Source organism: Miscanthus floridulus, chromosome 9, assembly GCF_019320115.1.
Source record: "Miscanthus floridulus cultivar M001 chromosome 9, ASM1932011v1, whole genome shotgun sequence".
Taxonomy (NCBI): Eukaryota; Viridiplantae; Streptophyta; class Magnoliopsida; order Poales; family Poaceae; genus Miscanthus; species Miscanthus floridulus.
In genome coordinates this window covers 112,415,653-112,430,059 of record NC_089588.1, presented here as the reverse complement: position 1 = coordinate 112,430,059, position 14,407 = coordinate 112,415,653, and the positions used below count along the sequence as shown (strand labels likewise).

Sequence of the window (14,407 nt, the reverse complement as noted above, 5' to 3'; positions counted from 1 at the left end):
GCCTTTAATCCGAAAATAATTATGGCCTGAAAATATACTCGAGCCTGATCATATCATATTGCCTTTAAATAGGCTTATAGAGTTCCTAAAAAAATAGGCTTATAGAGTTGATGTGGTGAGATATGGACCTCTACTCGGGTGCCACATTAGTTTAAGGACCTAAATGGTCACGTTTTTAGTTGGAGGACCTAGATGATAGTCTACAGTAGATTGAGGACGCGATGGTCACTTTTTTAGTTCAAGGACCCAAGTGTGAATCCATGAAAAGTTTAAGCACTCAGGGTGCATTTTACTCTTTATTTTCTATATAAATTTGTCAAACTTAATATAGCACAACACTGTTTTAAAATTACAACCTTTTTTAGGACAGAGGGAGTATCATAATTAGTATGGCTACATGTGAGCCCCCAGATTAAAAGAATTAAAATTTCATGTTCCTTGTAAAAGTTTTAGCAAATTTGATAGAAGTTTTTCGAAATGATGTGCCGTACAGTTTTAAGCTTCATAGAGATCGGTGTGGATAGATCTATATGTGGATCCCACGTTAAAACCTGACCCTAAAATCCAAACATTTGTTCACACATTAGAGTTTTAGTAAATTCTCCAAAATTTTGTAAATATAGTGTCTAAGGGGCTAATTGCCACGATTAAAAAGTGTTCCTAGCAAAGCCAATATTAAGTACTCCCTCCATCTCAAATTATAAGTTATTTCAAGAATCTTGGAGAGTCAAAGCATCTCAAGTTTGACCAAATTTATATGATAAGATAATAACATTTATGATACTAACTAAGTATCATTAGATTCTTCATTAATTATATTTTCGTAGTATACTTATTTAATGGTCATAAATTTTTGTAATTATCTTTATAATTTTGGTCAAACTAGAGATGTTTTGACTCTCCAAGATTTTTGGAATGACTTATAATTTGGAATGGAGGGAGTAGCAAATATCAATATTAAATAATGTGCTACAGCAAATTTACCCACATGGAAATGGGGAAAGAAGATGACATGGCCACTATGGGAGGGGCCTAGAAAAAGCTGTCACCAGTAGGCACCCGGCGCAAAGAGAAAGATGCTGCGGCATGTGGAACAAGCGAGGGCATCGATATCATGGGTGGAATAGATAATTAATGCGGTGGAGCATTATTTTTTTGCCTTTTGAGTGTCATCACCAGGCTTAGGTTCACTCCAAATAGCTCTTCCGTCCTTTGTGCCCATCCAAACAGATCTGATCCATGGAGACCGCAACGGGGGCACTATCGAGGGTCATCACCAGGCTTGGTGTTCTTCTCACCGACGAGTACTATCTGCCAGAGAGGATGACAGAGGAGATTATGTTTCTTCAACCTTTGCTCGAGAGCATGGAGTTTGCCCTCAAGAAGCTCTCCAATACACCGACAGACCAGCTTAACATCCAGGACAAGATCTGGGCCAGAGATTTGAGCAAGCTGTCTGATGACATAGAGGACATTATTGACACAATCATGATGATGCCTGGCATGCTCAACGAGTCAGCAGAGTTGAGTCTTGTGAGGAGATTACAAGCCAAAATGAATATTATATTCCAATTTTCTACGGACAGACATATGATTGCTACTCGGATCAGAGACATCAAGAGCCGTGTCTCAGAGGTGCGCAAGAGGTGTCCCAGGTACGATGTTAACCTTGGTGTTGATAAACCTACCAAACCTACTGTGGACCCACGTTTATTTTCTCAGTACACAATGATTAAAGACCTCGTTGGCATTGACGAAACTAGAGATGAGTTAATCAAGATTTTGATGGGAGAGAACGGAATGCCCTCACAGCAAGGCAAGATAATCTCCATTGTTGGATTTGGTGGGATGGGCAAGACAACTCTTGCTAATGCAGTGTATGAGAAGATTAGTGCACAATTCGATTGCTATGCTTTTGTATCAGTGTCTCAAACTCCTGACTTGAATAAACTATTCAAGGACATCCTGTATCAACTTGATAGGAATAAATACGATGACAGCATCAATGAAACTTTTGTTTACGAGCAGCAGCTCATCAATGAACTCAGAGAATTCCTTCAACATAAAAGGTATGGAAGCCCAAGCATTCCTGCAATTAGTGTGTGCATATGAATTGTTTTGCCGCTGTTAAGTTTTGCCCTCCAATCATAATACTACGTCCTAGGGCCAAAAACAAGGTTAATGAGAAACGGGCATGCATGTCCTAGTTAAATAAAAAAATACAGCCACTTATGTTTTAAACATCATTGTTCAGTGGAAATAATATGAGCAATGACAGTAATTTTTTTCCCTGGGTGTCTTTTTTTTTGTTTTTGGTTAAGATTCTGAGTCGACTTCTTTTGTCTATGGACATGTTAATCTTGTCTAACTCATGAGTTCATTTGCATTGTTCCAGTTAGCTTAATTGGCACAATTTGGTTCATGAACAATAGAACTTCCCATCATAATTTTATTAGTTTTCGCTAATAACTTGCCCTGTGTGTAGGTATTTTCTTGTTATTGATGACATATGGGATATCTCAGTCTGGCAAACTATTAGACGTGCCTTGCCTGATAATGATATTGGATACATAATTATCACAACAACGCGTAATTTTGGTGTTGCGGAAGAAGTTGGTGGTGCTTACAAGTTGAAACCCCTTTCCCTGAGTAACTCCCAAAAGTTGTTGTACAGAAGAATATTTGGTAACGAAAACAAGGACAACATTGAAGACATAGACAAATGTCTGAATAAGGAGCTGGCTGAAGTATCCAAGAGAATACTACAGAAATGTGGTGGTGTTCCCTTGGCTATTGTTACAACAGCTAGTCTTCTAGCATCTAAAGCAAGAAATGAGATTGATTGGTATGATGTGTACAACTCTATTGGCACTGGTCTTAGCGATAGTACTGATGTGGTTAATATGAGAAAGATATTATCACTTAGCTATTATGAAATGCCCTCCCATCTGAGAACTTGCTTATTATATTTAAGCGTGTTTCCGGAAGATTATAAAATTGAAAAAGATCGTTTGATATGGATGTGGATAGCCGAAGGCTTTATTCAATGTGAAAACCAAGGTAAGAGTCTATTTGCAATTGGCGACAGTTACTTCAATGAACTCATGAACAGAAGTATGATCCAACCTATATATGAGAGGTACACTGGCTTGATATATGCTTGTCATGTACATGATATGGTGCACGATTTTATTTGCTTCTTGTCAAGTGAAGAAAATTTAGTTACTATATTAAATGGTGTGTGGTACACATCTCCATCAAAGTTGTTTGGGAGGTTGTCTCTTCAATATGGTAAAGAAGATAACTCTAAGCCTCTACGTATTGCAAGCTTGGAACATGTAAGGTCAGCTGTTGTCTTTCCATCAGCATTTTGTGTAATGCCAGTCCTTCGAAGATTCCGAGTTTTACGAGTCCTGAATTTACAAGATTGCGATCTTTCACGAGGCTACAGCCTTGAGTACCTTGGGGATTTATTTCACTTGAGGTACCTAGGACTATGTGCCACACACATTGCTCAGCTTCCTCAACAAATAGGAAACCTAAAATTTCTACAGACTTTGGATGTGAGGGGCAACAATATGTTTAGCTTGCCATCAACTGTTGTTCAGCTCAAAAATTTGATGTGCCTGTACATTGATGAGTTTACAAGAGTGCCAAATGGGATTGGGAGCCTAACAAACCTTGAAGTGCTGTCAACTTTAGACATTACCGTCTCCATTGACATTATAGAAGAGTTGGGCCAGCTAATGAAACTGAGAGTGCTTCATATTTTGCTGTTCATTGGTTGGAGTGGGAGGCTGGTGGAGTGCCTATCCAAGCTGCAAAATATCGAATATCTATACATCAAGATATTTGGAGATAATCAATGGGACTTTGGTGGATTGGATGCCTGGGTTGCCCCTCGACATCTCTGTAGATTGGATATAGAATGGCCATGCTGGTTCTCAACACTGCCAGCAAGGATGAATCAGTCTTATCTACTGGACCTTGTATACCTATCCATTGCTGTCAGGGATTTCGGGCAGGTCAATCTCGAAACCCTTGGGAGGTTGCCAGCTCTCCGTCTGCTAAAACTGTCGGTGGATCCAAAAAATCTTGGAACCCTTGGGGGATTCATCATTGGTGCTGGATTATTCCCATGCCTTGTATTGTTCCAGTTCGGAGGATCTATAGGGCCTATAGCGTTTCAGCAAGGAGCTATGCCAAGGCTGGAAATTCTTAACTTGGAGTTCTGTGTACAGGCGGCTAGACAAATCACCTGCAATGGTGATGGTCCTGAGTTGGGTCTGGGAAACCTGCCATCACTCCAGGATGTCAAAATTTATTTGCGTTCTAGAGGCGCTAGCAAGGAAGAGGTAAGGGAATTGGAGGCTGCGCTGAGGCATGCAGCTGAAATCCATCCCAATCTTCCCAAGCATCAGATATGCGGATGAAAAAATCCAGGTCTCGACGCGTAGAACACTTTTATGAGCTTGTTTACTTCTGATTCATTGTAATGGTGTACTGTTCTAATTAAATGCATGTTTGCTTGCATGTTTTGCTCCCGTGTGTGATGCTTGATGCGTTTAGAGGACGATCCGTTCGTGGGAGACGAGGAGCAAGTCCCGGAGGAGTTTGAGCAGCCTGAGCTTGATCAAGGCAAGTGCGGGCACCGTTTGATCATCTTGATTACCTATTCACTATTTAATTCACCTTTACTTACATTGCATGTGTCTCAATTATGTAAACCCTATGGACCTGATTAGCCCTACTTTTTCCTTCCTTGTTACCCCTGGGGTTTTATAATGGGTTGTGTAGTTATGCTTAGCTGCTCCACCCGCAATGACACATGATGATAAATGTAATCTTGACTAATGGCTTATTGCAACATGATGATGTTTAAAAGATGCTTTTATAGCAACTTGGTTTAAGGTGAAAGGGGGAGCGTGCACTGGAGCCCTTCACTGTTTCAGGTGTACTCGTGTCTACTCTCCCTAAGGACCGGTTCGTGGAGCGACCACCTGGGACTTACCGTACATCCTCAAGCCATATGGCTCTGGCTTGACATATTAGCAGGACCTCTACTAGTAGGGTGCAACTTATCGGGTAGGCGTAAGAGAGTAACATAGGTAATGAATATTAAGTTGCGGATGTCCGGGTCCTGTGGCTACGGGGACAACTTTCGGCGCCTAGGGAAAACCTTGCGGGTTGCATTCTATTAATTAGAACCTGTGAAGAGTCTCGTAGTGAGACCCTGCTCACCTCGGTAGTGTTTCGGGGCTGATTACCTCGGGCATATGGGGATCACGACTTGAGGGTAAAGATGTACATCTCTGCAGAGTTTTAAACCTAGTATATCAGCCGTGCTCATGGTTATGAGCGGCCCAGACCCTCACATGATTAGAATATGGACAGTTGAACAACAGGTGATGTTTCTTCAGATGGAGGTGGCTACCTCGGTACATGACGATGATATAATAATGTTCTTCATGATAATTAATGGTTGGGATCTTTCACTTATCTTAGTAATCAGGTTGTACTAATAAAATTTGCCAACTAAAATGCCAATCTGCAGTAAGCCTGAGTCAGCCTACCTTGGTTTTAAGCTTTGCATATCATTTATTTTCCGCATGTACTTGCTGCGTTCGACAAGGACTCACCCTTGCTATAATCACAAAATAAAGGCTGCTCGGATACACAAGATTGGGAGGAGTTTCCTGAAGATCTACCTAGGTGTTAGGCTCCTGTTCCTGCCGTCAACCTTCCTGCGGTGAGGTGGATCTGCTACAATGTCGTCGTCGTCTTTACCTTTCGTTGGACACTATCGTTTATGTTGCCGCTAGACTTTGATAAAGACTTGTAATAATGATACTTGTACTCGTTTACGCTCTTTTGTACGAACACTGTGTTTTGGACCATTAATGAAGTCGTTGCATGTGTGGAAATTGATCCTGGCACACATATAATATGCACCTGGTTTATCTCTTCAGAATCGGGTGTGACATAGAGAAGGCTTGATGTTAATATCATGACATCCCTTGATCAATCAGATAGCTTAATGTCTTTTGTTGAATCCAAATTATTTGATCGCTGCTAATTTTATAAATTTAAAACTTAATGATCCATGCTATCTTCCGCTAAATGAAATTATAATGAGTAGACAAAAAATGTGGTTCCATGTTACTATGCTTAATTTCATAGTCTACTCTACATATATATGTGCTTTCATGTTGCTCTATTTCCAATCTGCGGCATCGAATGAGCCTTATGACCGACCGTGGTCATAGTGGTCACCGTGGTCACAGTGACTACGTTTATTTGCATTTCTGATGAGCCTGGAGAGCGACTGTGAACAAACTTACTTGCGAATCTGAATTTTATTTGCATTTGTGATTTTGAATGAACCTACTTGTGATTCTGAAGTTTATTTGTATTTATGTGTTGTCGATATATATATATGAATTGTCTGTGATGCTTATTATGAACTATCTATGATGGATGTAATGTTCATTTGAGTGTGGTACGTTATATGTGACCGAACCAAATAAACTGGATATACATGGTAGCTTTACCGAGTGTTACACTGGTGGCAAAAGACCTATTTGCCGAGGGCCATGCTAAATACACTCGGCAAAGAGGACACGTGACAAAAATCTATACATTCTGGGCGTAAAATGGCTATCTTTGTTGAGTGTATGGGCTGTGACACTCGGCAAAGAGACTAAAATCTGTACATTCTGGGCCTAAAATGGCCAGTCTTTGCCGAGTGTCACAGCTGCGACACTCGGCAAACAAGGCATGTTTGCCGAGGTTTTTTCCCATGGACACTCGGCAAATAGGGTATGTTTGCCGAGTGCCCATGCCGTTAGAAATTCGGCAAATGCGCCGTGACCGTATTCGCGCCGTCACGTTGCTTTTTTTTTTGCCGAGCGTCGGTTTTAGCACTCGGCAAAGTCTTTGCCGAGTGCTCGATAAAAAAACACTCGGCAAAGAAACTTTTGCCGGCACTGTGTACGCCGTGTGCTGTTTACCGAGTGTAACACTCAGCAAAGGCTTTGCCAAGTGTTTTTTGGGCTTCGCCGTGTGCCGTGGAGCACGGCAAAACTGGGCATTCCGGTAGTGAGAACAACAACTAAGATATCAAGTGGAGCCATTGATCAAACAATTGTGAGTGCCTTGTGCTGACTCTATCTCTGTAAAAGGTTGATCTGCTGTAATCAACTGATGGCACCAAGCCATTGAAAATGCAAGCACTGCGTGAAGTCCAAATAGCCCAGCTCATAAGAATGATGGCAGCCATGTAGAACTGAGATTGAAGGGCATCCCTCAGAAAGTGCATGACTTCTGGAAAATCAACATCAGATGGAATGTGAATCTGCAAAATGTGCCAGCATTCTTTTGCAAATTGGCATTGCAGGAACAGATGTTGAACTGTTTCTTCAGTTTCCAGACCACAGAGCACACAGTTATATGAAGGTAAGAACATGTTTCTCCTCCTAAGAATGTTTCTTGTGCTGAGTCTGTCTTTGAGCACGAGCCAGAAGAACAACTTGTGCTTGAGCTGACAAGGTGTCTTCCAAATCCACTAGATGGAAGTGTGATGTTGTGTGTGACCCATCATTATCTTGTAAGCTCTGGAAGATGAGAAGTTTTTACCCCAACTATATTGCCAAATGTCCTTGTCCTCACTGATGTGTGTGTCAGATACTGTCTGGTTCAGAGCTTGTAACTGATTATAGGCCATCTCTGAGACTGGTAAGTAAAACATCTGGGTTAAATCATCATGTGCATTGGCTTCAGCTACTGATATGTCTCTCTTCTTGGCAAAGGAGAAGAGTTCTGGGTAGGTGGCTTCTAGGCATTGTCCAGCCCAATTGTCCTTCCAGAATAGACAAGTCATTGAGCAGCACTGCTGAAGTGGCTGATGAGAAGATTTGTTTCATCCAATTGATCCAGGTTTGACCAAAACCTTGAAATTCCATTAGTGTCAGCATGGCTTGGTGCTCAATTCTATCAAAGGCTTTCTCAAAGTCAAGTTTGAGAATTATGATTTCTTTCTTTGAGTGGTGGCAAAGGTGCAGGTATTCAAAGGCCCACCCAAGGCAATCTTGAATGGTTCTAGATCTGATGAATCCATATTGGTTGGTGTGAACTAGCTTGGTGATGACAGTTTGAAGTCTGTTGGTAAGGAGCATGGTGATGAGTTTGAAAGAGGTATTGAGTAAAGAAATAGGCCTGAAGTCAGACACAGTTGCTGGAGCTTCCACTTTTGGAATGAGAGTGATGAAGGATTTGTTAATGCTTTTCAGGCATAGAGATCCTTGATGGAAAGCATTACAAAGATTATAGAAGTCCCCTTTGATGGTTTGCCAGCAAGATTTTATAAATTCATTATTGAAGCCATCAGGACCAGGAGACTTATCATTTGGGAGGCTTTTAACAATATCATCAATTTCCTGAGGGTGGAAAGGATTTTCAAGAAATTCAAGGTTATCATGGGCATGGACAAAAGCAGAGGGGTAAATGGTGAAAGCATCAAAGTTAGAGGTAGCAAGCCTTTCTTTAAATTCATGCCAAATAGCAGTTTCTTTATCATGATGAGAATGGAGAGTGACACCCTGGTCAGAAACAAGCATCTTAATCAGGTTGCCTCTAAGTCTGATTGAGGCATTAGCATGAAAGAATTTAGTGTTAGTGTCCCCCAGCTTGACCCATTTAACTGCACCTCTTTGTTTCCAGTATGTCTTCTGCTGATCAAGGAGATCATTTAGTTTTTTCTTAATTATTTCTCTGAAATTCCATTCTGCAAGAGTTAGATGTCTATATTCTTTCAGAACATCTAAGAAAAGGAGAACATTATTGATATTGGAGATGACTATTTTCAGGTTGGACAGTCATTCTCACCAATCTTTTATCAATTTCCTTAAATTTTTGAATTTAGCAGTTATAATCTTTGCACAGTCTTGGTTTGCAGTATTGATGGACCACCCCTGATTAACAATATTGACAAAGCTTTCATGTTTAAGCCAATAGTTCTCAAATCTGAAAATGGCACTTTTAGGAATATGGCTAGAAATTTTAACCACACAAGGACAGTGGTCTGAAGGGGTCATGTCAAGGGCAGAGAGAGAAGTATCAAGGTAGGAGAGAAGCCAAGAGTTGGAGGTAAAGGCCCAGTCAAGTTTTTCTAAAAGAGGAGAGGCCTGTTTATTGGACCAAGTATACTTTCTTCCTTGAAGGGCAATTTCATTTAGGCCCAAAGCACTGATTGCCTCATTAAAAAGAAACATTTCCATTATATTTCCTCCCTCCTTGTTTCTGTTTTCTGGTCTTCTTATCAAATTGAAATCTCCCAGAATCAGCCAATCCATATTGTCAGGCATCTGAATACTTTTCAGCCATTCCAGGAAAGCTAACTTATCCTCTGCTTGACAGGGTGCATAAACATTTGTCAAAAGCCAGCAACTGTCATTGTGCTGTGAGTTGAATTCAACCGAAATGGCATACTCATTACTGAAAACTAGTTCTCCTTTAAATAAGGAGCTTTTCCAAGCCACTAGTAGCCCACCGGATGCCCTTATTGAAGGAAGGAATTCAAAAGCGTCGATCCAAGAGGGGCATACATTTTTTAAAAAGGCTAAATCAAGGGTTTCTTTCTTTGTTTCCTGAAAGTAGACAATGTCACATGCAGTTTCAGTGATCTTATCCCTGATAACATTCCACTTAGAGGGGGAATTTATACCCCTCACATTCCAACTCAGAACATTCCAGATTCTTTCATGACCTTGATTCATGATGTAACAGCATAAGACTGAAACTTAGGTTCTTTAGTGGTCTGACCCCACCAATAGTACAACCTTAGATCTGATGAACTTAACTGAGACAAATTTAGTTTACTCATTACAACTGGCAAAATGAGCATTGAAACTGAATTAAGCCTATCTGATAGCATTAGCAAAAGCTGCATTCTTTTCTTAATTGTTGTTGCTTCAGGTGGGGAGCCCTCATTCTTCCACCTGGTACTTCCCTGGCTTCTGGTCACCATTTGCAACCTTCACTCCCTGGATCTGACTGCCCGAGACATTGTTGCCTCTCTTGGGAGCTATGGGGATTGCCTGCCTTCTCTTCTTGAGTAGGACCTCTTCTGACACCTCATCCTGTTTCAAATCACAGATTTTAGTGGCAATGGTTTGAATGGAATGGATGGGAATTGAAGGAGGGTTGGGGGAACATGCTAAGCATTTTTTGCTTGAGCAGGAGTTTGGTTTGAAGCCATTGCTTACTTCTTTAAGCCTGGTGCTCCTTCTAAGAGCACTATCCACCACAGGGGTGTCCCTTCTGCTTGTACTCTTTTTTGAAGGAGTGATGTTTAAGTTTATAGACAAGCTTTCCTCCTGATGGATCTGCTTGTTTCCAGCGTCATTGTTCAGAGCTGAAACATCAGTGTTGTTAGGACAAGGCAAGGCATTGTCAGAAGGACATTTTGGTGGCAGAAAAAAAATCAATGGTTTCATTGTTCAAATTTAGACAAGAGGTGGCATTGGAAGACAAAAAATCTTTGGCCCTGGAGAAGTTATTGGGGGACAAAAGTAGCACAGTGAAAAATTGGGCCCATTGAGAAGGAATTTTAATATGAAGGCTATTTGGGTTAGCTTTAGAAAAGAAGGAAGCCAAAAGCTCTGCAGCTTACTCATTCTTGGATCTTTCCCATTCTAGGAAGGCAGGATCTGGGCCAAACGTGGGGTTGAACATGTATCCAATGTGCATCTGCATATTCTGTTCCTGTAACTGAGGCTGCTCCCCATCCTGTTCTTCATCCTGAACATCCATATTGATCTCCTGCCCCTGAGGGTGATCTTGTTCTATCTGTTCGGGAAAGCCTTCCTCTCCTGGTCCAACCAACTGATCCAAAGGAATTTCATCCACTATCCAGTTGACAGGGGGTGCAGGGGCCACTGGAGGCTCATTAATCATTCCCTGGTGAAGATCATCTGACAGTTGCACGAGCTCAACCTCTTCTAGTGCTGGTTCCATCATGTAGACTTCATTTTCTAGCTGCAAAAGGTGTTGCTCAACCATGTTGTTTTGCAGGTCATTGAGTTCAATAAACAGCCCATCATCTGGCAGTACAGGGTGCATGATGACTGCATGAAGGTCCTGATCTAGAGGTGGATGATTCATGTCCAATCCTTCATCCTGATCATTGACAGTTGGGTCATTGAGGTTCATGAGTTGAGCTTGTTGCACTGGTTGTTGCTGTGCTGGAAGTTCTGCTGGCCAGAGATCCCAATTATTCTGCTATTCTTGCTGGTTTTCTTGTGCTTGACCCCGCAGTCCATTCACTGGCTGGCCCAATCCAAACAAGTCAAAGGGCACCCCGGCTTCCATGTCAATATCTTCTGGGATTGGGTCCTCGTCTGGGGGGCCTTCTGCCTGTTGGTGATGCCGCATAACCTCACACTGTATAGTCTAGGAATCATCATCAACGGTATCAGGGTCAGAATACACAATGAACTGGGGCACCTTTTGAATGTCAGTGACTCTTGCTCTAACCATCAACCGACAAAGGAGCCTATCATCTTTTTCCCAAAGAAGAACCCTGACGAACTCACCCAAAGCACTCTGAATATGCCTTTCTGAACAGTAGTCACTAGGAAACCCCAGCAACATCAACCAACATTCATGGTTGAATTCAGCTCTGCGCCAGTTGCGCCCTTCATCATGCTTAACAAAAGAGATATTGATACTGTCGAACTGATGTGGGCTTTCTCTAATGAGGGTATCCCGATCATAAGCACGACCAAAACGAACCGAAGCTTGACCCAGGTTTGAAGGCTGAATATCACGAAGAGCAACCCTCTTTTCGAGCTAAAGAAAATCTCTAATGACTCCTCTGATAGCACCAAAGTTGAGGGCGTTACCCGGAAGAGGATCGATGATGGCGATGGCGAGGTCCTCATTGATCGTCGGCGCCACGGCTCTAACCATGAACACCCGATTTGGGACTTCTTCATAGTGCATTCCTTCAGGAGCAAACGGAGCTGGGTCGGCGCGCTGGTGCCACATGTCGGGGGAGCTTGAAGGCGCTTGCGCAGCAGAGAGCGAGTGGCACTGTATCAGGTGAGAGGGGTTTTCTGCTTCCTTCGTGACAGCGCCGGTGGAGGTACGGAAGGAAGACGAGGGGTTATGAAGCGTCCAAGAAGTAGGTTCGAGGGCCGTCTCAATGGCATCAAATAAAGTTGGGTCGGGGTTGCTATTGGGCCTAGGCCGCTGCGTTGCCTTGAGCTCCCAAGGCCAAGGGACATGAAGAGACGGCACGGTCTCCCTGCAGGCCCTAGTTGGTTCATTGGAGAAGAAATCCCGAAAGCTATTAAATTTTGGTGGGCTTGAGGCGGACGGGCTGTCCGACATCAATTTAAACCAGCCTAAACCAGGGGACACAGCCATCTTGCCCTTAAAGACCTCAGATTGTTGTTCCTGAGCGGGCTGCAGAGAAGATTTGCAATTAGCTTCGGTGTGGCCCCAACCCATGCACGCGCGGCACCTAATAGGTCGACGGCATTTGACTCGCGGATGACCGGCCATTAAGCATCGAGGACAGACGACAGAGGCCTGGACAGCGTCTGCACGCCTTGGAGCCTGGGCAGCGTGAGCACGCTTCGTGGAGGAAGATACAGCTTTGAAAGCATCGAGCCGATCGAAGACCGAGCGCCGAGGGAAGTGGAGGCGGTTGAGCAAGGAATTTGAAATCTTAGGTTTACCAATGGGTTCAGCATTGGCTCCTGAAAGAGGAGCAGACTTGACCGCCTCCGCGAAGGTTTTGGGAGCTTTCTTCTGAGCAGGGCGCCATGAGAGCCTCTCTTCTTCTTGGAAGAGGGGGAACCCTTTTCGCCAATTTGGGCCACCATTGCCCTACAGATGGAAGGAAAGCGAATAGAGTTCACAATCAAAAGACAGCAAGCTATGAATGAACAAACCCACGGGTTTTGATGAAACAAAAAACTTGAAGGAACGATCCTGAAGCAATGAGACTTTGAAGTGAGGAGCAGAGCCCCCAATGGTGGTCTGCAGGATTAGGCTGACCGACTCAGGAGTAAGCTTGAATTTGCACCTGCCAAAGGCGACAACCAGGGCAAAGGATGAAGCCCCAAGGACCAGCCAAGAAATCGGCCTTTGCATTCGGTCCCAAATATCAGACTGAACCAAAAGCCCAGGGCGGAAGGAGAGCCCGGGGAGCTCCGATGCAGACGGCGGCGAGTCCACCGTACCATGGACAGGGCACAAGGCAAGACAGAGAGACACGCTAAGGGGAGGGGATGGGGGCAAGATCACCAGTCACCGTAGCATAGCACTGCTGGCACCAGAATCAGCAGTGGCCGCCAGAGCATGAGGAGGTCTTCATCACAACTATGGCGTCCAAGGGTAGCACCATCGCCGGCAGCCTCCAATGGAGCTCGCGAAGATCACCGAGACCAGCAGTCACCGCATGTCCAAGACGAGGAGGAGCATGGCAGGCGAACATGCATGCCGCACCACGAGCCAGAGTGCTCGGAAGAGGAAGACCACCGATCCGTTCCCCTTTCTTCTGACCTTAATTTCCTTCTTTCTTCTTAATTTCAGATGAATGCGGACTGGACCAGAATACAGATGTTTATATTTGCCGATCGCCAAATGCCCAAATACGACTGAGATCTTGTTTTTCAAAAAAAAAAAAAATTACCACTGAAATCCATGCAAACTGGTCAACTTTTTATATGTCTGCAAGAAAAGATAAAGATATGCTGGGTACAACTTTTGCATCTCGCTTCTCTGCTTTCGTTCAACCTTCTCTCCTATGTTTCTGCAATCATCACCATTGACTGGATAATAGATTTTTGGTTATATGCAATCATTACCATTACAGGATGACTCCGAACTGACCCTATGAATAGATGAATCCTGCTTAGTGTCAAGGACGATCGACCTTTTTGGATCCATTGTTGGCCTTTTTTTCTATTAACGTTTACTGTTAAGCTTAGTGCATGGAGTCGGTAAGCATTTATATAATGATTTGGACTGATGCCTTTTCTTTGAAATGTCTCGAAGTCAGATTTTATCCGTTATCTAAAAAATGAGTACATGAATTATGTGTGTAAAATCATTCTACCTTTTCATTTTCTCAGTGCCGCTGTTACTTACTGATGTGCCCATGTAAATTTTCTCAAAAACAACGGGTCAAGAAAATTGTACGGCTTTGTTATTGTGACTCTGGGATAGGGTCTACCTTTAATTTTCAGATTATAGGCTTAAAAAAATTGGTGAAATCTCACTCGTGGCACCTGCTGTTGGTACACCATTACAAAATCAATAATCACCGTCGGTTGCCAACCTGACATCCCTGCCGGTTTGGCCAACAGGCAGTAGGCAATCCGGCCCTATTATCCTTTCC

At 43.0% G+C, this 14,407-nt stretch overlaps 1 protein-coding gene across 1 annotated transcript; it reads left to right on the top strand.

Moving 5' to 3' along the window:
- Positions 1 to 1,524: 1,524 nt before the first annotated feature.
- Positions 1,525 to 5,917, top strand: LOC136484122 (disease resistance protein RGA5-like). Its single transcript, XM_066481307.1, has 5 exons — positions 1,525 to 1,655; positions 1,723 to 2,069; positions 2,486 to 4,443; positions 4,570 to 4,638; positions 5,664 to 5,917. Exons 2-3 carry the CDS (start codon positions 1,729 to 1,731, stop codon positions 4,431 to 4,433), a joined length of 2,289 nt encoding a protein of 762 aa, XP_066337404.1. The 5' UTR covers positions 1,525 to 1,655; positions 1,723 to 1,728; the 3' UTR covers positions 4,434 to 4,443; positions 4,570 to 4,638; positions 5,664 to 5,917.
- The last annotated feature ends 8,490 nt before the right edge of the window (positions 5,918 to 14,407 follow it).